The sequence below is a fragment of the Chelon labrosus genome (assembly GCF_963514085.1).
Source record: "Chelon labrosus genome assembly, chromosome: 19".
NCBI lineage: Eukaryota > Metazoa > Chordata > Actinopteri > Mugiliformes > Mugilidae > Chelon > Chelon labrosus.
In genome coordinates, this window is record NC_140352.1 from 16,674,223 (window position 1) to 16,700,007 (window position 25,785).

At 43.1% G+C, this 25,785-nt stretch overlaps 2 protein-coding genes across 5 annotated transcripts in view; one reads left to right on the forward strand and one right to left on the reverse strand.

Moving 5' to 3' along the window:
* mapk8b (mitogen-activated protein kinase 8b) overlaps positions 1–8,507 on the reverse strand; it is a 33,268-nt gene extending 24,761 nt beyond the window's left edge. For 2 of the 4 annotated variants that reach the window (XM_084567088.1, XM_084567086.1), the window contains exon 1: positions 7,022–8,070. The gene's annotated coding sequence lies outside the window, so the exon portion shown is untranslated. Of the gene's footprint in view, positions 1–7,021; positions 8,071–8,094 lie in introns of those variants that run through there. The other 2 variants (XM_084567085.1, XM_084567087.1) reach the window with 2 other exon arrangements.
* A 3,700-nt stretch (positions 8,508–12,207) lies between these two features.
* frmpd2 (FERM and PDZ domain containing 2) lies at positions 12,208–25,198 on the forward strand (the record flags this gene model as incomplete). Its single annotated transcript, XM_084567665.1, has 27 exons — positions 12,208–12,618; positions 12,780–12,943; positions 13,261–13,326; positions 13,425–13,604; positions 13,731–13,806; positions 14,545–14,632; positions 14,977–15,133; positions 15,241–15,312; positions 15,404–15,578; positions 15,761–15,896; positions 15,980–16,118; positions 16,460–16,612; positions 16,692–16,877; positions 16,955–17,111; positions 17,261–17,459; positions 18,274–18,374; positions 18,631–18,711; positions 19,090–19,197; positions 19,475–19,591; positions 19,912–20,093; positions 20,189–20,287; positions 20,752–20,845; positions 21,060–21,145; positions 21,925–22,120; positions 24,568–24,782; positions 25,008–25,074; positions 25,161–25,198. The coding sequence occupies exons 1-27, from the start codon at positions 12,498–12,500 to the stop codon at positions 25,196–25,198; spliced, it is 3,453 nt and encodes a 1,150-aa protein (XP_084423791.1). The 5' UTR covers positions 12,208–12,497.
* Between the last annotated feature and the right edge of the window lie 587 nt (positions 25,199–25,785).

Here is a 25,785-nt window from a genome sequence, read left to right on the forward strand (position 1 = left end):
GCGGAGTGCGAAGAGGAGAGGAGATCGGTTTTAGTACACAATCACGGAGATCAAAGTAAAGAGAAAATGCCACCGCACACAAGCTGCTTTTCTTGTCCATATCATTTCATTTTAATTCGTCACGAAGCCAGATATAAAGGTTCCAGCGGCGTTGGACTTTTACACTGCCTGTCACGTGACATGCTGCCCCTGCGTTTGTCACAAAGCTATTTGAGCTCAGTGTGAAATCAGAGGGACACAGCTGTCCACTGGCAAAGTCTGTTAACGGCGTCTTAGGGTGCTTTCACACCTAAATTTGGTTCCGATTCAGGGAGTGACGTGAAACAATATGTTCCGCTGTTGCGTTTAACCTTGATCCGCTTGTGTTCACGGGGCAGTCGTTCCGATACTCTCTCAAACGTCATGTGCTTGCAGTTTGGCGAGTGATTGCAATTTTGCAGAAAAACTGGATTTCAGGAAATGAAAGCGAGTATGAGCGCTGACTGTTCTGTGGTTCGTGAACCAGTGTTCTGTACATGAACAACATGTTCAGTCTGGCTGAGCGTCCGTATTCCTGCCAGACACTTCAGAAGGAGAAGTTTGGCTCTGGAGACACTGTGAAGGCTACACAGCAATATGCACCGATCAGGCATAACATTATGACCACCTTCCTAATATTGTGTAGGTCTCCCTTGTGCCTCCAAAACAGTTGTGACTCATCAGAGAATGGACATGGGCCTTCTGAGGGTGTCCTGTGGTGTCTGGCAACAAGGTGTTGTTAGTGGGGGCCTTAGGGTCCTATGGGTTGAGGGGAGGGGCTTCTGTGGATCAGGCTGGGATTATTCTTCTTATTATTAAGAGATTTGCAGTGTCACTGGTAGTGATCAAGCCACTGCAGTGGTCGCCGAGCCGACTGCAACCAGTATTCCTATTGTACTCTCTCCTTCAAGCCAATTAAACGACTGATGCAACGCCAAGATAATCCATTAACGTCAGAAAATCACTGAAACCAGCCATGTTTCTCCTTCTAAAGAGAGAGATTAGTATTCTGTAATGACGGCTAAGCCTCGGAAAACCGTCTTATTACGCCGAGCTGTGCATACAGTCCAAAGGTCGGGGGGGATGGAGCGGCGAGGAGGCAGGAAGCCCAGTTTCACGCTGGGCATGAAGATGACAAATCATTAGTGGAATTTGGAACGTCGTGCTGAGGAGGTCGGCTTAGTGGCGATAGCTGTACGTCCCACGGACCAACGACCTGGCCTCTGGATTTCTCCGACACGCCTCCCATACACTATTCTCTCTATTCTTTTTATTCTTCATAGCCTTAGCATTAATTCTACCTCGTAGGGCTGCAGTGGGTTAACTCTGAGACCAGCTCAGGAAGGAAACAAGTAACCAAAAGTGAGGGAAACTTCACACACCGCACAGATACCACTGAATAGAGCAGCTTTTCAATCACAAACGAGATGCGCTTTCTCTTTGAAGACTCGTCTTTCTTTTTTGAATAAGCAGGGAAATGTCAAATTAAAATTCAGAATTTAAAGAGATCATGAGATGCGCTGTAAGCTGGTGATGTCTATACCGTCTCAAACTGTGCAGCCACATCACCCTGCCCGTCTGTCTGCTCTAAACAGAGCTCTCCCCGTGCCTCCTGCTTTTTAGTGTTTCATCATCCCTGCTTCTTCCCATTCCTCTCTCCCGCTCTGACTCTGATCAGAACAACATCACCGCTCCCCCGGTGCAGAACCGGTGCAGGCAGTGTGCAGCCGACCCACACTGTGCAGAGAGGTACTAGGGTGAACAAAGAGCTCACGTCAGCCTGGATGCCGTCATTTTATTTTACAGCGGGAAGCGTGCCGACAAATGTTTAGCTGAACGGCATATGCTCTAGCAAACACTCACACACACAGAGGCACGGGAACAGATACATAAACTGCAATTAAATATAATGGGTGATATCCTGTCATAATGATTTACAAAGAAAAAAGGATTTGCTGCTTTTTTCCCAAACCAGACCTCCACAGAGCTAATGTCAGTTTAACTTCAGCCTGACACCAGAATAGGTCTGACCCCAGGCAGTTACGCTTAACCTGTACCGTGTATGCCTGACCATGGAGGACGACTCTACAAAAGCAAACAGAGTTGGACACCGCTCAGACACAAACCCAGCATCAGGAGGGTGTGGTTTCCACGCCGTTTGAATTTGGCACAAGCAGCTTAACGCGACAGTGGCTGTGGCATCAAATGTTGGCCCATAAGAAAAGTTAACGTCAACATATTTTCTTTATGATTCCTCAGCAGATGCTTTAAGCTTTTAAAAATCTAAAAGAATCTCCTGTAGGGGTCTTCACAGGTCCAAACAGATCCGACAAACCAGCACTGAACCCAAGGGCTATCACATGTGATAACGTGTCCTTCGACTGATTTCTCTTCGAACCATATAAATTAATTACATTGCACATGTACCAAAAGCTGCAGTTCCTGAAATGACCACTTGGGGTCGACCCCAAATGAGAGTCGGTCTCCGTAGACCTAAATGTCAAACCTTTACAGCAGAAATAAACATGTTTACAGCTTGGTGCACAAACCTTTTGTTCACCTCACTTGTTCAAATTGTGTCAAGGCTTAAAGTTATTTGTAATTTATGGAAAAAGCTGTTTTCAGTGACAGGTATGTGCCCCAACACGTTGCTAGCTTGGGTGTCACCTGCCACATCACGCCACCTGTGTGACTTTGAACTTCCCTACTGCTTCACAGAAGCCTCTGTCAGCCGAGCAATGCTTTCTATTAAACCGATTGGTTCTGCCAATAATAATAAGGTCACAGTTATGTGGAATGCCTCATGGTATTTTTCTTGATTACCCCACTAGGTCTAGTGGAAGATATTTTGTTAAAGTAAATGAAATAATATGTATCTTTATCATTCACAATTAAGACTAGGGCTTTGACTCCGAACTTCGTTATTCGAATATAATTCGATTATTTTAAAAATTGAAGATATTCGAACGAATTTTAGGGATCTCTTTAGGATTCGAACCTGTATGGGAATTATTTTTTGTAAATGTGTTTGCTTGTAAACGTTGTTTTCAATTCAGATTCCGAGTTTTTTTTTTTTCAGGCCTGGTGAAGTAAAATCGCGAGCTCATTAGCAAGGCTATTGTTGGTCATCTGGGCTCCTGTAGGTAACGTTAGCATGCTAGGTTCCTGTAAGCTTGTGTATTTCCGATGGAGCGTTAACTGTGTCGTAACAGCATCTTCTGTTATATTCTGCTCGTTACATCTTCATTCCGACACTGCATATCTTGTTTGCTTAATAATAACAATTTTAACACGCATAAATACTCAGCCTTTCGTGCACGTAGTCTATTAACGTTGACTGATACACTGCCCTCTGGTGGACAGAACATATAGAACTTAAGTTTGATACCAATATCAGTCTTACTGAAGACATTTAATGGTCAAAATATAATTAATAAATATTCGAATTTTAATATTAATAAACAAACGAACTTCGAATATGATTTTTGGGCAAAAGTCAAAGCCCTAATTAAGACCAACATCAAATTTTGTTAAATGATTCCAACACAGTTAATTCCTCTTATAACCTTTGTGCACAATACTCTTAAGGCTCATTTAGAGTTCTGCGGGACATAGACGCCGTAACCTATGCATAGTTGGTGCTGTGTCTTTTTTGCCAGTCAGGTTAATTTTTCTTTCTACTTCCTGCTTCATTTTCAACAACGGCGACTGAAACTTTTGCCAAAATTTCGCAGAAGACAAGTCATACAAGCGTTTGTATCTCCGAACCTCCTCAGTTGACCTTTCCTCAATGTGTTCTATCTTTATTGATCCAAAACAACCAATTGCGGTGATGGAGAAGCTGCAGGAAATACTAAAGCAGAAAAAACAGTACTACCAAGCGGACCAATCACAGCTCTTCCAGTCTGAACTGCCATGGCGCATAGTTACATTTCTGGGAAGGTGTACGTCAGGCTACGCCGCTAGGAGCTGTGTATGGTCTGGGCTGTCACTGTAGCTAGCCTAAACCGCCTTTCAGGCTTCAATACTTCCAAATACCTATTTTGCATCATCTGATCTATTTAATTTACTGAACTCTCGCGTCCAGCCCTCACAGAAATAACCCTGTAATATTTATCCACCAAGCAACAAAAAAATGTCAGCTTCGTTTGCCCGAGGTATGCGGCTGCAAAGGGACCAGAAATAACATGCGAGCCATTTCTGGCATGTTTTTTTTTCAGAAAGTGTCATTAGGCAAAACAAACATAAGCCACGCTGCAGGGAGAGCGCGTGTTCGAGTTGAACATGCAGAGGTGCATCCAGACACTGCAGAATATGTCGAAACTGGTGTCAGGCTTCACCCGGCAGTGTGACATAGCTATGCGAAAAGACAACAGCACCTACAGTACCAGGGTCCCTGTGAGACTGGAGGATCTGTGGCTGCTGGGGAAAATGAGGCTCAGCGATCTGACAGAGTGTGTCAAGCCGTCAGCCCCATTCAGCTGTTAGGAGGCTGAGGATCATGCACCGTCACACGACAGCCTGAGATGTTTCAAAATAAATGAATGAGCTAGTGAATTAGCTCAATGATAAAAATGTGATCGGTCTGTTTGTAAGCGTGTATTACAAACTGCAACCACAGGACTGCTGCAATAGTTTAACTTTCGGATCGCGCCACACCTTCAGGGGTCAAAGGTCGTATTGACATTCCTCTAATTGGAACACAAAAATTGCAGATGAATCACTGATTTCAGATCAGTTATTGCCAGCCGCTAAAAAAAAAAAATGCCCGTGAGCGCGCTGACAGGAGCAGAGGAAAAAAAAAAACAGATAACTGTCTCAAAAAGTGTCAGATATGTCTTTTAAACTGGCAGTGCCGTCCAGATCCTCCAGCCCGTAGCCGTCCATCAAGCCGTCTCTCCTTGGAGTTGACCCGTCTCTCACTGGCTATTACAGGTCTGCTCCGTTTCTCAGGAAAGCAGGGAGATTCTTGCAAACACCGAGCAGGGCTGAGTTATCTGGCCCAACCACGATGGAGCGCACCAGCAGGTTTGGATTTTATCTGCAGAGCACTCACGTTCAGCCAAGTAGCGGCGGCTGATAAGAACCCACAAGGACACATTCTGTGCCGAACGCTGGTACCAATCAAGACCCTGAAACACATTTCACTCCTGATTATGTGCAAGGACAAGTCAGGGCTATTTAAGCTAAAAACAATCTGAGGCCAATCTTTGAACAAGACACCACAGTTAGGAAGCATTTTAAGTTACGCAACAAACTGCCTCCATTTAAATGGCTATTAGCTTTTTTTTTTTTTTTGCAGTCTGTAGCCAAGGGCATCAAGTATGACCACTAGGGGTTGGGTCAATCAAATTTCATGTAGCTTTCTGCGCCACAGATGTGTTTACGAGTAAAAGGCTGTTGTAGGTGAATGACTAGGGCCTTCGCCATCACAAATCATATCCAATTTATCGTCCTACAAATAACTGCACTTGTCCTTGTCAAACTCTTGCAGCATTTCTATAAATCCTTGTTCATCCCATCGAGCAAAAAGGCTGCATTTCACCAACTCTCTCCTCGGGGAGTATTTTACTGTAGCTAAAGTATGGCTAGGTTAAAGGACTTTCCGATTCAAAACGATCTCTATTTGCAAGATCCAGTATCGATTCATAACATTCTCACAAGTATGACGACAAAGAAGAGCTGCACAAAACTAAAGCCATGTGCAAGATGTGAAACGAGAGGCAAAATGTTGTGGAAATAGCACAAATCACTGGAACGAATGACGACATCAGTTTTAGTCTCAAGTAAAAACTGTTTGGCCGGCGACCCTTCAAAGGACAAGCGGTTACAGAAGATGAATGAATGAATGAAAAAATGAATAAAACTGTTTGGAAATTCCATCAAAATCTCTCGAAACAAATTGGTGTTAAATCGATTCGAAACCTTGCGAATCAACATCAAATTGATTCAGGAAACCAGCAGCGATCAGCCCAGTCAAACCTCAGACGGTGGGAAACAATGAGGAAATGATGAGTAAAGCATGCAATTTCTATTAGTTTCATCAAGATGTTTTTGTACCGTTGCTGCTCAAGTCGTCAGTAGGAAGCGGATATTTAGAATAAAATCCTTTACATGTGAGTTGTGTAACTCCTAAAAGCCAAATTCTCATGGCAGCAGGAAGGAAACAACAAACTACGTCCTATAAGGCAACAAAGGGAGTGAATGATGCTAATGCGTCCCCACAGCAAACATTATTTATGTGCTTCCTTTAGTTAACAGACACATATTTTCTGTTTCGAGCTCAGAAAGTGCATTTTTCTTCCCCACACCCCCACTAACATCATTCTGTTGCCAGACACCACAGGACACCCTCAGAAGGCCCATGTCCATTCTCTGATGAGTCCCAACTGTTTTGGAGGCACAAGGGAAACCTACACAATATTAGGAAGGTGGTCATAATGTTATGCCTGATCAGTGTGGACTGATAATGATTTTTAAAAATAAATCTTTGCTTATTTAGAGAGTAAATAAATGTACACAGACACACAAGAGGAGAAACATCCCATCTTGAAGAGGAGGATTTCAACCTGATCCAGAGGTGTGGAGAGGTACGACGGAGCGCCGATCCTTCCTCGGAAAAACTCTCTCTGCTCTCAAGCATGACTATTTGAACTGTGGCGTGCCGTTTAGTTTGTTTCACTTGTGTCAGGGCTGGTCCGTACTACAAGGTTAGAGCAAACTTTATCTAAAAAAATAAAGTTGTCCATCTATCTATCTATCTATCTATCTATCAAAGCAACCTATGCACACTACAGGGTAGACTGGTTTTATATGAAGCGAGGACTCCACCCACCAACACAAATAATGGCACACACATGTGGGCACTATGAGCCCGACAGCCGAGTCTAGATAGCCACGCTGTCAGCGCAAATTAAATATGCAGGGACTCCAACGAGCTTATAAAAAACGATCTAACAGTCACAATTAAATATCTGCTTGAATGAAAGTGAGTTTATTATACGTTAGAACAGGACTCCTAATCCCATCTCTGCAGCAGACTACTTTACGCTTTTGGCGCAGGAGTCAGATTTCTTGGTGCATTTGGCCCGACCATCGCTGTTCTCTTGGCAGGTTGGTTTCTGAAGACTAGCTTGCAATGTGTGCTGTGCAGTCTGGGAGCCGAATCCCCTCGAAATGAAAAGCATGCATGCATGTGTTAGACACACGTGTGCTGCAACCTGTGACAATGTAACACACTTTTTAACATATGATAACGCATTTAATGCTGATCAAAACTTCACACTCGATTAACTGACCTTATAAGCTATCCTTGTTTATTATTATATCACATTATTAAGACAAGAGGTGAGACGTGTTTGATGCAGCTGCACTGGAAAGATCCACCAGTCACATCCATCTTTCAATCTGGAGGTCAGTGAGACCATGAACGCATCACATAAAAACCACGCAAACACACTGCAGTCTTGTGTGTGTGTGTGTGTGTGGCCAGACGCTCATATCCGCTCTGTGTTGTTCATAAATTCACAGAAATGCAGCTACAGAGTTAAACTACGCGTGAACCCGCCTTTACTCGGTGTCCAGTGCAGGCATTGAGTGTAACCACGTTCAAAGCTGAGCTAATTTCCCAGCAGTAAATAAAAGCAGCAGCGAGCTGATGCTAGCTGAAAACAGGGTGTATTCAAAACCGTCAGTACGTGACTTCTGTTTACACGGAGGATGTTATCGCGTTTAGGGGGGGACCACAGATTTGAGGTCATGGCGTTTTACTTGAACATTTCACCAGCTTTATGACTTGCAAACACCACCCGGTGCACACTCCACAGTGTAAGCTGTGCTAATGTGTGTGTAGCACCGACATGGGTAGGTTACGGTAGTGTGCTTCCCTGTGTAGCCACTCAGCCCATTTAGGCCAGACCTGTCCTGCCTGCTGTGGTGGTTACCGTGTAAAGCTATGGTGACACTATTTAACAGTAACGCCTGTGACACAAATCTGCCCGTTCCCCATCCAACAGTAGTTGATAATAACACGTCAAACATGTCTCAGAGGGACAAAAATCCATATATCGAGCTCACCCCTCTCCGAGTAATTCCAACAGTGTCGACCCGCAGTCGCCGCTCGCTGCCTGCCGGAGACACAACCTGGACGGTTTTTAGGAGGAAAAACAGCTCTTTAATCCCTATTTTCTTCCGGATACGCTCCCGTTTCGTTCACAGTAGCAGGTCAGGATCGCCGCAAAACACATGTGCAGCTTCTACGTAACCCAATGTTAGTGATTCCGTGACACAGGCACTTTCTGCCATTTCATACCGACGTCGTCGAAACCTTCCGATGTTTCCTCGGCTGCACAATGAGAACCAGGGGACGTTCAAGACCGCCTGCGCGTTCCCGGCAGCCGCTTCGGCAAAAGCGGAAGCGACGGTTTCGCAACGTTTTGGAATGACGTCGCATACAGGAAGTTGTTAATTGTGTGATATTTTACACATGCTTAATATTAATAATATAAATGTCGTTTGAAATATCTTCATGCACGCATGTAATGTGTACACACACACACGCACACACACACACACATACCTACAAACGTTGCATAAAGATGTTACATAAAACTGTACTTAGCAACGAAGGCTCATTTCTATAAACAGTAACTGGCTAGCTAGCAACTATAGCTAGTTCCTTTTTACAGCTACGAAGCAAAATTAAAAACTTAGACATCTTGGGATGCATTCATTCGAATATGTTTACCTATTCAAAATCGTCTTTAATTTTTAAAAGGAATTTAAACCTGCAAATCAAAAATAATTTAGTGTATTGAATTGTTTCTCGTCAGTCAGCCACTTTAGAAACCTTAATACCAGTTGAAACTATGATAAATGAAATAGATGATCAACTACTACAGGCTACATGATTATAATTAAGTACTGATTTTTCGTTTACTTTTTATATCACGTTATCCTTCACTCTCAGATTATCTCAGGCAATATTTTACATTTAAAACACACGTACAGCTGAAAAGCTCCTGTAATTCACGGTTAAAGGATTTTTTTTTACACTCATTTGCCAGTTCATTGGGTACATTAGTGAAAACAAATGTATTCTAATAAAACAGTCCTGTGATAAACCTTCCTTTATAACTGTTAAAAATTATTTCATATTGTATTATGTTTTATGTCAAAACAGCATAAGAAAGATGGTAATTCAACTGTATGAACATTCTGGAGGATGTAGTTTGTGGTGCTGTTTTGAAGCTGAATTGAATCTCTGTGAAGTGCTCCTCCATGTGTCATTGCGACATTATTCTTTTTGCAAGACATGAGTTTAAATTCTGTACATGTTGTAAGCGCCGGCATAATTACGTGGACAGTGAAATATGTAAAACTGAAAATCATTTGCATAGTTTTTTGTTAAAAAATAAATAAATAAATAAAAAGATCAATAAGGCCCCAGATGTCCTGGCTGGTTAGAAAGTCCAATTGCGTGTCTTGAGACTGAGGTTTCCGAGGTCAGGTGTTAGTCTTTAAATTGCACAACATTTACAGAGCACTTCTTACTTTTCTTATTTGTAAATGGAAACCTTATGAAAGATTATGCATTGTTATTTCACCTTACTCTATGAAATGTAGGGCCTTGTTATACCCACTTTGTCAACCTGAAACATAATGCTGCAATACTAACAGTAATAAAAATCACCATCAGTTTTTCAGAAAAGTTTTAATTGAAACTTATTTTTAAGAATGAACATGGTGCCTTTAACTTTTTATATGTAGGACACTGTGGTTATTTATACTTAATCTATGAACGTTCCTGACACTAAGTGGGACAATTAATGTGTCACTTTCAGTTGAAACATCAGATTAACACAGCGCTGCCTACAATAGTTTGGTCCTTTGCTGCCCCATCTGCTGTTAGCTTGTCCTGCAAATCCAATTATGTTCTTATGTTCCCCAGGCTAAAAATAGTAGAAAAAGGCAGGAAACTAAGGAACTACGCGTCATTAGATGTGAACGTAGGAAAAATTATGTTATGGAGCTGATTGGTTGTTTCTGCCGATGCTGATTGATCTGTCATGAGAAGATGACAGCGTGTGACAGGCTGCCATGACAAAGGAGCGCTGGGACTGGGGAGAGGTGGTGGGTGGAATGGCAGAAGGGGATGAATAACAGGAGGAGGGATTAGGTTCAGAGTGCCGGATGTCTGAAGGAACTTAGGAGGAATCTTTCCAGATACCGGATGAAATAAGGTAAGGTGCATAATGTTTTTAGTCCTAACATTACTTCTCAAACAATCTGTTAGTGTAAAATCATGTGTGTCATACTGGTAACTGGTCTGATCCCACAGACGGACATTATAAGTCGCCAGTTGTCGGCATGGATTTTTAATTCTTTATGTCGGCTGCTGTAACAGCTTCCCTCTGGAATGAACACAGCAGTGGGGGTTTTGCTCTACAAGACGCCACAGAGCAAGTTCAGAAGGTTGCTTGAAGGTTGCTTGAACTTTACCTTCAGTTTTGCTTTGTTTTTTATGTTTCTGTCCTGTGATAAACCTTCCTTTATAACTGTTCAGTCTGTAACTGACTGAACTCAGGTGAAGTCACTGTGAGATGCTCTGTATGAAGCATATCACAGTGGAGAGAGTCATTCTGATGCAGACACAGATACCTGGGCAATCTGTGGCACTAAAAACGTCAGCAATACAATGGCTTGCCATTATCTACTGAGGGAAAATGTCTCATCTGATTTCCAGCTTTCATTTGGCAAATTAACTTATGTGTTGTGGCATCATTATTTGCCTTTCTGTGCCCTCACATTTAATTAAATGTGCTAAAAATACATCAACAACACATTACAATAATAGGCCTTTTTCGTGGCATAAATAATAAAACGACTGCTGGATTCCATTTAGCTGCTGGTCCGGTGCACGTTGGCTCACCGGTTTAATTGAGATGAATCATCCTTAAGGCTTTTCCTACTATCCTATGTCACTATGTGAGAAATGATGACTGTTGCCATGGAGACACCTGACCCCAGGTTATCTCATTTGAATTAAATCAGAGTGCACATAACCTGATTAACAGAGCTCGGATTACTTGGCTATCTATCATGTTACCAGACATGCCACGGTGAGCATGTCTGCTTTCAGTCAGAGTTTTAATTCCGTTTCCGCGCCAGGAAGGTCGCGTAATGAAATGGATGCGGCAGACACTCTAGCAAAAATAAAGTACGTTAGAGGCATCAGTGTTCCTCCATTATCTCCTCGCTGCTAATAAAAGGAATAGGTTGATGGTTATGCTTCATGGCGGACGACTGCCACATTTGGCTGCCTGTCAAACTAATTAAAAAAAAAGTTACTGGCTTTTCATTTCGCCCACCATCATGGATGTTTACTTTGTTTTTCTCTTGTATAGCTCCTTCTTCCTTTTTTCCGAACCATTTTACGGTGCTTCCTTTCCAGTTGCTAGTTGATGGCTTTTTCACTGAGGCTGCTTTAATTCTGACTTTGCTTTTTCACAGTGTATATATATATAACAATCCCTACACAAGAATGAAAACTTCATTACCAGACCATATTCTCACAGCATTTTTATGTGTTGCTTACAAACTTTGAAAATGTGACATTATTAGGCCACAAATGTCGCAGATGTGAGATGTCATTTGCACCATCTCTTTTATCGTTTTATTGCTCGAGTTTCCAAACATTCAGTCTGCACAGTCTTCACATAAGCAGCTCGTTGTGGTGATAAGAAAAAAGGTTCAGGGTCAGCCTATATGATTTCAGAACGATACGAGCCTCTAGGTTTTACAAAAGCTGGGTAGTCCCTTTTAACCCAGTTAAAACCACTGACTGTATATGAAGCTGGATGAATCCTCTCAAACGTCACTCATAGATTTCCTGAAGAGACGTTTTGAAGCTCAGTGTGGTGGCTCCGGCCGTAGCCACTTTGCCGGTGGTACAGTGGCAGGGTGCAGGTATAATGTGCAGTTAAAAACGTTTGGCTTCTGGTTGCGTTAATCTGATGAAATTAACATTAACCCTGAAAAGTCCAGCATGCTTTAACATACGTCATAAAGAACTCAGCAGGCATCCCTTTATTCTAAGAGGCATTAAACATAGGAATTGTTAACTAGGATTGTTAAATTCCACAAAAAAGTAAAGTTGCTGGCCTGAAATTCTGACCTCTGATCTCCAGATATTCATCAAGTCTAATGGGATGTCAGTGAGAATCTTGCTCTTATAGCTAATTAGCTTGATTGTTAAGAAATAGCAACACTTTCTCAAAACAGTTTCTTTAAAGTAACAATCTTAAAGATCACAGATATATGACATTTTACACCCTTATTTATTGGATCAAACCCTCTCATACCACTTGAAGTTCAGAGTTTGAAATTAAACAAAATGAAATACTCAATAGTCTTCCCAATGCACAACACAACAGTACAGTACAGTGGGGTTGTCTCTGTTGCATGTGTACCCCAGCAGCATGGGTACATTTGTGACCCTGGCAGAGGTGTTGGAGGTCCGGGGCTCACCGCTGGAGGAGGATGAGGTCTGGTGTCTTTTGCTCGCCACCACTGATGCCTTACTGAGCATCTCAAAAAAAGGTAACCACTTATCAGCTGTCACTGCATCTCAGTTTGGCTTGTTTTCTTGTCCTCGTGCAGGGCTACATCTAAAAGCCATGATGCACTGAAGCTAAAGGCATTAGTAAAAGGTTAAAATTTCCTGAGTTGGGGTCCGGTTTTGTGACGCGCTCCTTGTTTAGGTTCAGGTAACATGTGCAGCGTGTTGAGCCCAGGCTCAGTCCTGCTGTCAGCTAACGGGAGCCTGGCCTTCAAGAGCTGTGCCCGATATGAAGACGTGGCCTCGTTCACAGCCCCTGAAGTCCAGCAGGGTCACGCTGCCTCCACCAGGACAGCAGCTGAAAAGGTAAGAAACTGCCTTGTGTTGTTGTGGAGACATCTGTTACAAAAATAGTAATTATGGAGAGATCCGGTGTGTAAATATTTTATGAGCAAATGTTAAGCTAGTTTCAAAAAGTGTAACATGGGCAAATCTGGAGCTCATTTTCCTTAATGTGAAACAAGCAGACCATTTACAACATGAGATCATCTTCTTAACATTTTAATTAGCTATCCTAAACTAGCAGAGCAAACACTGTTATCATCAGAAATTGTTTCAAAGTCTTTTTGTTTTAGAAAACAGACCCCAGGTCAATTCAGTAATAGTATCTTTGTGCTCCTCAGATGGTTGTGTACTCATTGGGCATGACTCTTTATTGGTGTGCTGACTATCATCTTCCTCAGAACCAGGTACTTCCCCACCTTCTCTGTCTTTTGGACAAACTAATTCTTCCCTTCTGAACATTTGTGTATTATCCTGTTCGCTGTCACCTGTTTCTTCTTCCCAGCCGGTCCAGTTGAGCGCTGAGCTGGAGGGTTTGCTGCTGAGCATGTGTGAGGACATGGTGGTGAGGAGAACCGACCTGCTGACAGTGCTGGAGGCCTGTGAGCTCCACCACAAGGCCTCCATGTTGCCTCCTGCCGAGCGGCTCGTGAGGCAGCTGGTAGAAGACGTTTACAGAAACTCAGTGAGTGGTGGATTAGTTTGGTTTGCTTCCAGCTGATTAGGTCAGCCCGGAAGCAGTTTAGATTGTTTTACTGTCAGCACCTGCTCTCTGTTCTTTTCCCTGAGATGTTCAGCAATGTCTTTGCAGGGCGATCACGTGTCCATGACTGAAAACGGATCCCAGCTAACAGACCGAAGTCAGATGGTCAGGGACAGATTACACAGTAAGACATGGATCCCTTTTGTCAGATTTGAAAGTTTGGAAATGTGTTTTCTGACGTTCTCTGAGAAGATCAATAGCACTGTCATGTCTGTAAAGCTGCTGCCAGCATTTGGTTTGCTTACTTACCTAAGGTATGTGGCTGTTACTATTCTGTCTGCCAACCACAAATAATGCCCAAATGATATGACTGGCCCAGTAGATCTTTGCCAGAGTAAAAGCAGTTCCCAACAGAGGGGTTTCAGATCGATTTTCTCCCACAATAAATTTGTGGGCAGGGCAGTTGTTCTGGGTGCCAGGCTAGTTTCATATACTACTCTCAATTTTGTAAATATAAAAGCTACAGCTAGCTGTCTGTTAGCTTTGCATAGAGACTCGAAGTAGAGGGCAAAGAGCTGCCCATGGTCTGACTAGCAGTTCAGAAATTCACCAATTTACTTGTCTAGAATGTTTGTTAATGAGTTAGCTTATTTTCCTCTGGACCAGCCAGACTATCTCTTTCCTGCCCTTGCATTAAGCTAAAATAAGCTAAGCTAAGCTAATGTGTGGTCAGCTAATGCGTCAAACTATGAGTGGTATCGATTTCCTTATTTAAGTCTCAGAGAAATCTAATAAGCAGATTTGTTTTTTTCATTTTAATCTAGCTGTCTATCTAGAACACAGATTTCCATGACAATTGTGAGAGCTCTGACATCCACTGAACGTGGCACATGGAAAATTACACTCCAGGTTGTTCTTTTAGGGGGCTCTTTTAGTAACTCAACATGGGCGCTGAAGAAGAAGATCTCCAAAACGTTCTCAGGAGTGTCCTATCCAGCTGATCCCACAGGGTATGAAGTCCAAATGTATTTTACACACCTTATAACGGAGGATTTTTGGCACATAATATACTGTTTTAACATTTTGCACTTTTAAATCGAGTACAAAACAATACACTGAAATGATCATTTGAAATCATCAAAATTCAAGTTATTTTTAGTGAAGATCATAAAAAGCGTTGTGGAAAAACGTGAGAAAAGGGGCAAAGAACTATAAAGGGCAGTGAATCTCCCCAAAGGACCCCTTGACAAAGCTTCTACATTAAAATATAAATTGTCTGGTCACAAGCCATCATCTTATGAGTGACAGATCTCGCTTGCCATCAGACTGAGAATGGAAAACTCATTTTCCCCAGGATTCCCACGGGAGGTCGACTCAGGGAGACTTACAACACCTGGCAACACCTGAACCGCAGCCCCTGCAGTCCATACATGGATGGTAATCGAAATGCTAACCCAAGATCCATGTCACAGTTTGAGTCCACAATGACTCTGAGCGACAAGAAAATGAAGGTGAGTCTGATTATCATATCATGTAATATAGTAGTATACACTTAATATCTCACCAATTCATTTGTCAAAATCTTATGTTGTGTTTAAACTTTTCCCTTCTCCTGTAGGACATTGGTCCTGAGTTTATTAGAGTGTTAGATGAACCTCTGGTTGTCCTTGAGCTGCCTGGCTCTATCGTGGTGAGTCAAATGTTTACTCACTTACATATGCACTTGCATTGATGTCCTCAATGACATTGAATGAACTGATTTATTTTGTCCCTCTTCACAGTCAAAAAAAGGGAAGTCTCTAACCACCCAGAGAGAGCTAAGTGTGGTGATGCCAAACGGTCAGCGCATCCTGGTCAAGTGTGAGGTGAAATCCAGAGGAGGAGACGTCTTTGACATGATCGTGGCTCACGCCAACCTCGTGGAACACTTCTACTTTGGCCTTGCTTACATTGACGGTATAGAGACAAAATAATTAGTGAGTGAGTGTGTAGCAGTTCCAGAGAGTGCCCAAGCAATAAAACACAACTATGTACGAACGTTGCTGTGATCACCCGTAATACAGGACTTTGCGTCTAGTAGTCATATATTGTCATGTCACTTACAAGGTTTTTTGTTCTTCTCTCTATTCTCTGGTCAGACAATGAGTTTTTCTTTGTGGACAACGATACAAAGATTTCCAAAGTTGCCCCAGATAGCTGGAAGAAAGTGCCTACAACCACATTTGTCCTTTTCTTCAGGGTTAAATTCTTTGTCAAAGACATTTCCCTTCTTTTGTAAGTGTTACTTTGTTGAGTTATCCCCTACTAACAAAACAGGAGGTTGAAACCTTGAAATGTGCATCATTTTTTTCCTGCAGGCACAAACAGACCCGTCACCAGTATTACCTCCAGCTCAGGAGAGACCTCTTGGAGGACAGGCTGTCCTGCCACGAAGAGACAGCCCTGTACCTGGGAGCTCTGGCCCTGCAGACGGAGTACGGAGACTGCATGCCTGAGGTTGTGCACCTAAAGCTAAATTTGCTGATGAAGTTGTGTGTCCTACAGGAGACAGCTTTTCAAAGAGGGTGGTCAAATGGATGTAGTATAGGCTGAGATGGTCTGACTGTTGATCCCAATAATGGGTCAAGCACATATAAAAGCAACATAGTCATTGTCAACATATTGTAGCCATATCAGTGGCCAAACTGTGATAAAACGGAGACCATGGTTTAGACCAATGAGTCTTTTAATGCCAATGTTTCTTTGATAATAATCTCTAGTAATCCCCTCCTTATATGCTTTTATTTTCCCTCCTAAGAGTGTTGTGTTAATATAAGGTTGTGATCTGTTACGTGTAGGTGTATGGTAGGAACTACTACCGCCCTGATCAGTATGTCTCCAAGAGTGTGATGGAGAAACGTGCCTTACCCTACATTCAGGAGGAGCTGCTGCGACTTCACACCGGCAACGCTCAGATGCTAACCGATGAGTCAGAGCTCGAGTTCCTCAAGGTGGTGAATCCATCCCGCATTTGACTGCCCAGGCCACGACGGTGCATCTGTGTTAACTCCGTTCTGTTTACACCTGTAGGTGTGTCAGCAGTTGCCAGAGTACGGCGTGTTGTTCCACCGTGTGACACGAGAGAAAAGGCCTTTAGACGGAGAGATTATCCTCGGGGTTTGTGCAAAGGGTCTCATCGTCTACGAGGTAAAAGAGGGCTGCAGATCCACAGCTCAGAGCTTCTACTGGAGGGAGACGGCGACCATCTCCTCTAATGTGAGCCAAGTGACACCCGCTATGATGCTGTGTGTTCACTTTCCTGTCCTAAAAATATTTCCTGCATATCTCTCCAGAGGCGTAAATTTGTAATAGAGTGTCGGGGCGGCAAGAAGTACACCTTCATCACAGAGAGGTCGAAGGTCGCCAAATACCTGTGTAACCTTTGTTCAGCCCAGCACAAGTTCAACAATGAGATGAACTCCCGACAGCTAAGTCATAGCCTGGTCTCAGGTCAGTTACTCCAACTAGTCAGTTTTTGAGTTGAGTTTTTTGTAGACCTCTTGCGTATTTCCTAAGTCACTCATTCCCAGAACATACTCAGTGCTTTGTTTGATGACTTCTCTTGTCCAGTTACTAAAGACAGCCCCATCTCTTTGCAGACGAGAGCATTGTGCAGTATGCAACTGTGTGCCGTGCCCAGAGCAGCCAGATGAAATCCTACACGTGTTCTGAGACGCTCCAAGATGACAGCGGTCTGACAACACCTCAGAACGAATCCCTGACCAAACTGTGTGATGACGTCACGGCCAGGATTGAGGCCCGCATAAAGCAGCAGCACCTGAGCTCCAATGAGCAGAGGTATATAGTCGTCCAGCAGTTTCCATGAGTTTAACTGGAACATTGAACCAAACCATTGTGTCTGTGAAGATTCTCAGTCATCCAGGTCATGGTATATCTAAAACAAAGCTCAAACAAGGGCAATGCGACTTGTTTTAGTTTTAGTCTCCATACTCCTCTAAACTCCCCGTCAGTCATTTTGAACAAATGAGAAATAGGAGTGAAATGTCTTCAAGAAACCTCAGACAAGTCCATTTGCCTTTCTGTTAGCTTTGTTTTAGACTACCAAACATTATGACCCCTCAAGTATCTGCTCACTTCCAGGCCTGGGGTATATTAGACAGCAAGTGAACAGTGAACTCTTGTAGGCAATGTGTTGGGCGTGGCAGAAATGCATAGATGTTAAGGGCCATAGCAGACATCGGTCAGGTCATCTAGAAACTGGCAAGACTTGTACCTATAGATAGTGATACCATGGGGAACAAAGCACAAACTGAACAAGGGGTTGTTGAAGGATGTGCTGATCCACAGTGGCTGCAACTCACAACATACAAGACTTAATGGACTTAAAGGATGTTCTGCTAACCTTGGTACCATGTGGCACCGTCAGGAGTCCGTGTTTTGGTAAGTCGCAGCTGTTTCGGATGGCACACAAAGGGCCAACAGGATATGAGGCAGAGGTAAATGTGAACAGCTCTAGAACTCATTAAGACACAACCTGGCTCCTCATTTTAAGACAGGCACACCACACAGAGGCACGGAAGAGCTATAAAGCTCACATGGAGTAACTGGGAATACCTTTCTGAATTTAGTTCCTCGTGTGTTTGTTTCGTAGTACCTGCTCCAGCAGTCAGCGCAGCAGCATGAGTACACGCTCGCCAGCATGCTCTCAAAGGAGCGGATCCGAAGCCCCCTCTGGTTCACCAGCAGCCAGAGGTACAGTACAACTAAGCACATTCTCAGCTTTCTTAACTGAGCAGTGTGCACTGACTATAGGTCACGAGTGCAACAAGTAGTAACGTGAGCAAGCAGGATCCCAGAAGCTTTTCAGAAGGCTAACTTGTGATCCATTCTTAAACTGAGTGGTGAAACTCAAGCAAGTCCAGTTGCCTTTGTTTTAGCTTTGTTTCAGATCATTAAGCCCGCCATTGCCACTGGTCAACTGTGTTTCTCCACCGTATTTGTTTTGCAGAAACCCCACCAAAACTGGGGGCCTCGCCAGAGAGAGAAGTCATATGTGTTTCCTTAAAAAAAGACCCAAAGCTCGGCCTGGGTAAGCCCATCACATTTCATTGTACACCGTCAACAAAAAGCTGACTCTTGTCTTTTTAATATTTGATGATCTACAAGAAGAAGCTACTACTTGCTGTGCCAGTTGTCATGTAGCCACAGTAACTGTTCTCCTGCAAGTTTTAGTGCACTTTCATACCACTGTGTTGAAGCTAACTGGCTTTAATAGTAGAAAATCCTAAGGATATTTCCCAGTTGCACTTTAGAGCGACAGCTCGAAGGCACAAGGCTTACCAGCAGGGGAAAAAAAGCTAAAGATGGAATAAATGTTTTGGACCATGGAAGCTCTCGGACAATGTTTTAGGTGATGGTAGGTGAAGAAAAAACATTTTCAACACACTTTTGATTTGTTTCCAAACAGGCATAGTGATAGTTGGAGAGGACACAGTGGGCCATTACGATTTGGGCGTCTTTGTTGCCTCCATTGTTCCTGGTGGACCTGCTGATAAGGATGGACGCATCCGAGCAGGTACCCCTAACCCTAACCCTAACCCTCACATGAGCAGCACTGAATCCACTTTTCACTGTTTGCAGAGCTTTTCATTCCCACAAAGAAATTATCACTTTATTACTTCTGCTAACTTCAGTGCAAACTAGGACTGAGAAAATGTAAACAATAAGTAGCAAGAAAGATGAGTGCAATGATGGTATCTGAGATGTCTGTGAGGCCTTTGGAGTCGCACAGGGTCTTTAAACGGCTCTGTTACTGGACACGAACCCAATTTCACTGTGACCTTTGCCTGCAGGCGGTCGTCTGATCTCTCTGAACCACATCAGCCTGGAGGGGGTCACATTCAGCGAGGCAGCAGAGGTCATGCAGAGCAGCCCCGAGGAGGTGCAGCTCATTATCTCACAGCCAAAAGGTGCTCTATATGTGTATGCATGTGTGGTTACTTTATGAGTGTGTGACCATGCCATGGCTGTGGCCTTTGGCCTCCCTTGTTTGTGTGTGTAATGGTTGACATTGAGTAATGAGCCTATTCTACTGATGCACCTGCTTGGATTTAATGAAATGTGAATGTAAAGTGCTAGTTTGTACGTTTAGCATAACAACCCAAACAATTTGAAAACAGTATATCTTCCCATTTAACTTTCTAAAAAAAGGAAAGATACAAAGGAAAGGAAAGTTTATACTGCATATCCATTATTATGAGATATAATCGGTTTAATTGTCTTTATGCAGTCTCCATCAGTCCCAACAATGTGCGCTCTCCTGTGTTGAGGAATTACGAGTCCCAAAGCACGCTGATGGCAGACGGCCGATCAGGAGACAACGGCCTCGATGAGTTTGTCTCAGCCATGATGACGCCGAAGACCAGAAACAGGCTGCCTGTCCCTCGGGAAGTACGAGTCCTCAGCACACAGGTGGAATCCTAACAGTTTTCAGATAGCTTCCACAACCATATAAATAGCCAAGGCTGAGCTGAGTGTTGTTGAATGTTGCTCCGTTTCATCCTCAGGAATGCTGCACCCTGTCTCCGTCCATGAACTGCGTGAGGCCGAAGGAGATCACTGTGGAGCTCAGGAAGATATCGGGCAACCTGGGCATCAGCATCTCCGTGAGTTTATGACAAATGCTGTTAATGACCAGAACATTTAGACAAACCATTAGTCGTGGTTAAGGCATGCTCAAATCCGTATCCCTCTAACTTGGCTACAGTGTAAGAATTTGAGGAAAAGCATTACGACACAAAAGGCTGATCCACCTGATCTGATTAACATTTGACAGGATTAAAGAAAGTGTGTGTGAGAGAGAGAGAGAGAGGACAAGGTTGGTCCTTTTAAGTTTGACGTACTGATCACCATTTTGAAAATGAGCAATACTTTTTCTTAGTAAAAGTATATAGAAAGTAGGAAACACCAGGAAAACGTATTTCCTTAACTCAAAAGGTGTATGTCTTTTAGAAGTCTTAATAAATAAAAGTCTCAAAAATTAAACCAGAGGAGCCGTACTCTGCAAGATTTATTATAATTATAGCACTGGTTTGTCTTGTGAATGAAAGTTTTATCTGTGTTTTTTCAGGGTGGCATCAACACAAACCTCGCTAATGGAGGAATCTATATCAAGAGCCTGGTTCCAGGTGGGGCTGCAGAGAGAGATGGACGTTTACATACAGGTAATCCAGTTCTAATCAAATAATGCTGAGGTTACGTGTGAAGAAATTTGAAATGTGAATGCTCAGTTATTCTTCAGAGCAAACTCAAGTCAAAATTGCATTACATTTGGATGGAACTCTAAGGAGAAGAGAAGAAACCCAATGTAGGACGCGGATCATATTTCTCTTAAAAACAAATCTGTTTGCTTATTTGTCCCAATCTTTTCATTTACAGGTGACAGACTGCTGGAAGTGGACGGGGTTAACTTCCACGGCTTCACGTACCAGCAGGCCGTGGAGTGTCTGAGTAAAACTGGGCAGGTAAAGGACGTTATGATGCTATTTGCAGATGACGATGAGCAATTTTTTAGGCATGCTAAAGTTGTGTGGATTTCTACAATTACTTGATGGATTGCTAAAAAATGTGGTGCAGACATTCATAATGCGCAGAGGATGAACATTGACTTTTCTTCCTGCTCTACCACAAGGTTGACTGGTGTTCCCCGCAGGATGAGCTTTGATCCCATGACTTCCCACATTCAAATTAATTTTGTCCTGAACTTTGGTTTATGGCTAAATACCTGCAAAACTACTTTGCAAAAGTACCTTGTGGCCCAAACTATAAACATGACTATGAAACACTTTTTACTACATATTCATGTGACGCCTCAGGTCTTTGAGCGTTTCTTGTGTACTTCCCCGGCAATTAAGACTACGTGTACACAAGCTGCTACACTTGGCTAAACAAGGGCAACTAGATGTGTGGCCACTTGAATGAGCGGTGAAACATCTCCAACAAGTCTAGCTGCCTCTGTTTCAGCTTAGTTTTTTGTATATACAACGGTCCAGGGGTTCTCTGGAGTTCCCTCTTGTGTAATTTTCCAGTAACACATTTAGTACACAGGCAAATATGTGAACAGCGATACAGCCAGCTCTCTACGCAAACAAGTGGTTATCAAGCAAGTATATTTCCAGTCGTAGTCTTGTCCCCTTCCCTGTTCTATATTAACCAGATCAGTGTACCAACCATACGTTTCTACTCGTACTTCCTCACTTCCTCTACAGACTCACTTTCTTGTCCTCTACTCTTCTCTCTCTAGGTGGTATCCTTAGTTGTGGAGAGGGAGTTGATTAATCTGCCCAGAGTCTCCCTCAGTGCTGACACTAGCAGGAGCGTATCCAGTCAGTGCCTCAGTCCAGCCACCGGCCAGCACAGGCTCAACAAGTCCTCGTCCATGAGTGCTGCTCCGAACACTACATCTGACCGGACCAGAGACTACAGCTTTGTCACTGATGGTAGGACACCCCAGCTCTCAGTTTAGACCAGCAGGATTTTAACTTCAATGCACAAAACACATTTAGAAACCTCAAGAACATAGGGCCTCGGTTTCTTTTTGAGAACTGATTAGAAGTATTTCCAGCAGAGAGAAGCCCTACATTGTAGTGTGCTTCAATACTCGACCAGGCAGCAGGTCAAGTCGGACTGCCTGAAAGTGAACTTTCACACACTTCCTTGTCACACTTCATCCTGATCTCCCTTACTGACCCTGACCTTCCTCTTCTTATCCCTCTTTCTTATCCTTTAGCTTGTCCTTCTGTAGCTGTTTCCCTACGGCGTACGTTCATACACTCTCCTGAAAATCCCACAATGAGATCACATGCTGTGACATGATACAACTTCATCTTTTTTAAAGCTTAATACCTTGACCAATTCTCAACACCTGATACATCATGCAAAAAAAAGGCCTTGTTTAAAACATAATATTTCTCACACACCATTCGTAAACATCTCTGTGCAACGTATTATTTTATGTCCCATTACTAAGTTAACTTCCTTTTATCTACTGAGGGCTGAATGGGACATACATGCAATGACCTTTTTTTTCAATGTGAAATAATATTTTTGTTAATCTGACCCCATAGGTATTTCTTCATATTGTTAGAATCAACACACAACCAAACTTTTTTATTTTTTAAATAATCCCTTATGAGTATGAATCCCCTCCAATTAAAGAAACTCAAAATGAGGCCAACTGCAACAATATAAAAATACAGTTTGTTTTTATTTGGTGTCCTGTATTTGATGTTATTACCCCCCCATAAGGATGCAGGAAGGTCAGCTTAACCAGGACTGGGGAGTGACGATAATAACTTCCCTGCCAAGAACCTCATCTCATAGCCTACAGGTGGGTGCTACAATGGAGCTGTAGTTCAGGAAACACTGTATGAGCAGCGGCAGCGCTGACAGCGACAGAAATGGAAACGCCACAGAGAGAGCGTGAAAAACACGGTCGAATGACACCAGTTCATTGAACAAAAACGCTGGAACTTTCGCCACAAAGCAATATCTGCTTACTAGCACCTCTATATCTTAACAATTAACTTGGTAGATGTCTTTGACTAGTTAGTACACACCTCTACAAAATGTAAACCTCACAGTTTCTGGTCTTTATGCTGCTGCAAGTTGCAACTTAGTAGTTACCTCTGAGGATTAAAAAAATTAACCAACGGCCAATGTGCAAAAAAATGCAGTTCCTAAATTCTGCCACTAAAATTTTGTGGGCGGTGTAACTTTGGGCTAGCTTCCATGCCAGTTTTATACAGTATGTCGTGTACAGAAAAAAAGTGGCGTTGGACTTCAAAGGGAACCCAGTTTCAAGAGTTATATGAAGAGAATTAAAGCTGGAATTTGTCTACGCCTTTGTGGGACGGACAAATCAACAAAACTTGCATTCTACAGGAAGTCATAAAGATATAAAAATACAGAAAAGTCTATATCATATTGCATATTATATTTTGAGTTAATCCAGGGACAGAGTACAAAATGGGCACTGCGCTAGCACTAAGAAAACAGTTTCTGAAATCAGAGCAGGTGCATCAGAAGATTACACACACAAATAAGAGAAATCCATTGGATATCCATCACCGCGTAGAGCCAGACCCAGCGATTTGATTGGCCCGGCAGATCTCCTAGCTAATTTCTCCTTTAATGACAACTGTATAGGAGGGCCACATTGAGTGACAGGGTGGTGCCGTCTCAGGTTGTTAGCCTGAACTTCACACGTCAGCTCAGCTCTACTGGACATCCTCAAGAAGGCAACACTGGAGCCGCTCATATTGAGCTTCAAAATAGCTCTTTAATAGTGTGATGTCACAGAGGGGTTGTCCATCTCTATATACAGTCAATGGTTGCAGCCTTGTTTTTACTAGACAGTTAAAAGAGTGGTATTGACCGTCTCATTTAACTCTCACCAGAAGAGCTAGTCATATTACCCTAAATGGTGAACTATTGCTTTAAAGGAATGAAAGTCACAAATATGTACAAAAAAAAAAGAAAAAGCCTATAAGTCGCTCTAATACACAATATGGTGACAGGATGTAAGCTCTCCCCAATCTCAGTTGTGTTGATCTCAATGCATCCATGTGGGGAGGGACGAGGTCAAAGACTAGACACCAAAAGTTGATTCTCTCTCTTATTGGGTGATGATGGCAATGATTTTGCATTTAATTCATCCATATTTTACATCTATGCAACCAGCTCAGAGAGAAAAAATGTAAAAAAAAAAAAAAAAAGTAAAATGCACATAAGCAAATGCAGATAATAAGCTTCCTCTGTTCTCTTTCCCTCCTCCCTCTTCTCTCATTAACTCCTGGCCTCCCTCCATCCATCTACGCCACGTTTCGACCTCGTCGCTGCCCCCTTGACTGTCCCACCCCCCGTCCTTCCGCCTCCAAACCCCAAGACAACACCCAGGAGGTGACTCTGACCAAGAGTGCCAACGGCCTGGGCTTTAGCTTCCTAATGTGTGAGCTTGACCCACCCACCAGGGACTTTGGCTCCCTGGTCCGGATAAAGCAGCTCTTCCCCGACCAGCCGGCTCAGCAGAGCGGTAGAATCCAGGAGGGAGACGTCCTGTTAGCTATCAACGGCCAGTCGCTCAAAGAGCTGTCCTATCCAGTATGTGCAGATGGCAAATTAAGTCTATTCTTTATGTCGTTATTAATATTTGATTTGCTTATATTGAAATCATCTTATATGATAGACTTTAAGAAGTTGTACCACTACTTCACTGCAGGGTTTAGTGGTACTGGATTGGTTCTCTATAGACAGCACTGGTTCATTATATTCTGTGCACGGTTCATGTGTATGAAGATATATCCTAATACTATTTTCTCTTTGCAGAAAGTGCTGAAGCTGTTCAAGAATTCGCCTCCTGACGTCCAGCTGACTCTCTGTCGGCCTGCACCAGGTACACGCACAGATATCCTGACCAACACACACACAGACATTAGTTCATGCACAGACTTCACTCATTTGTCCGTCCATTTTCCACAGGGATTCTTCCTTCTATCGATCAGTTCCCCGGCACATGAGGGATCTCCCAGAGCTTTTTTTAATTTGGAAGCATCAGTGGACGTTCAAGAGCGGCGTTGCGCTAGCCGATAAACCAGGAAGTGGAAACGGAGACTGACAGGAGCCCGGCTGATGAAGCTGTTCCTGATCAGCTGACGGGAACGTACAGTAGAGCAGATCCCATCGATGGACTCCAACACCGCAGACAGGTTAGTGTTCTGCAGCTTCACCGGATGCGACCCGACACAACACACCGTGACCCCGTAGATAAACAGCTAGAGGGGGTTTCATAACTGATAGCTTTGTCACCTTTTAATGCTGTCAAAAAAAAGAAAGGCCATGTTTAATGGTGATAAACAGATCTTTTCAGTCACACCAAACACAAGCATTAGATAACCAATCACGATATGTGACCTTTATCTGGACTTGACATGATGCACTAATATCTGCAAAACATGATGTGACAAATTCAGGTTTGTCGTCTCTGTTCTTTTGTCATTACATCAGCAGACATGGACCAGGAGAGCGGAGATGTTGGAGACTGAAGATGGATGTTTGCGGATAAAACGAAAGACATAAAGGTGAATGTTAAAAAAGTGGGTTAGGG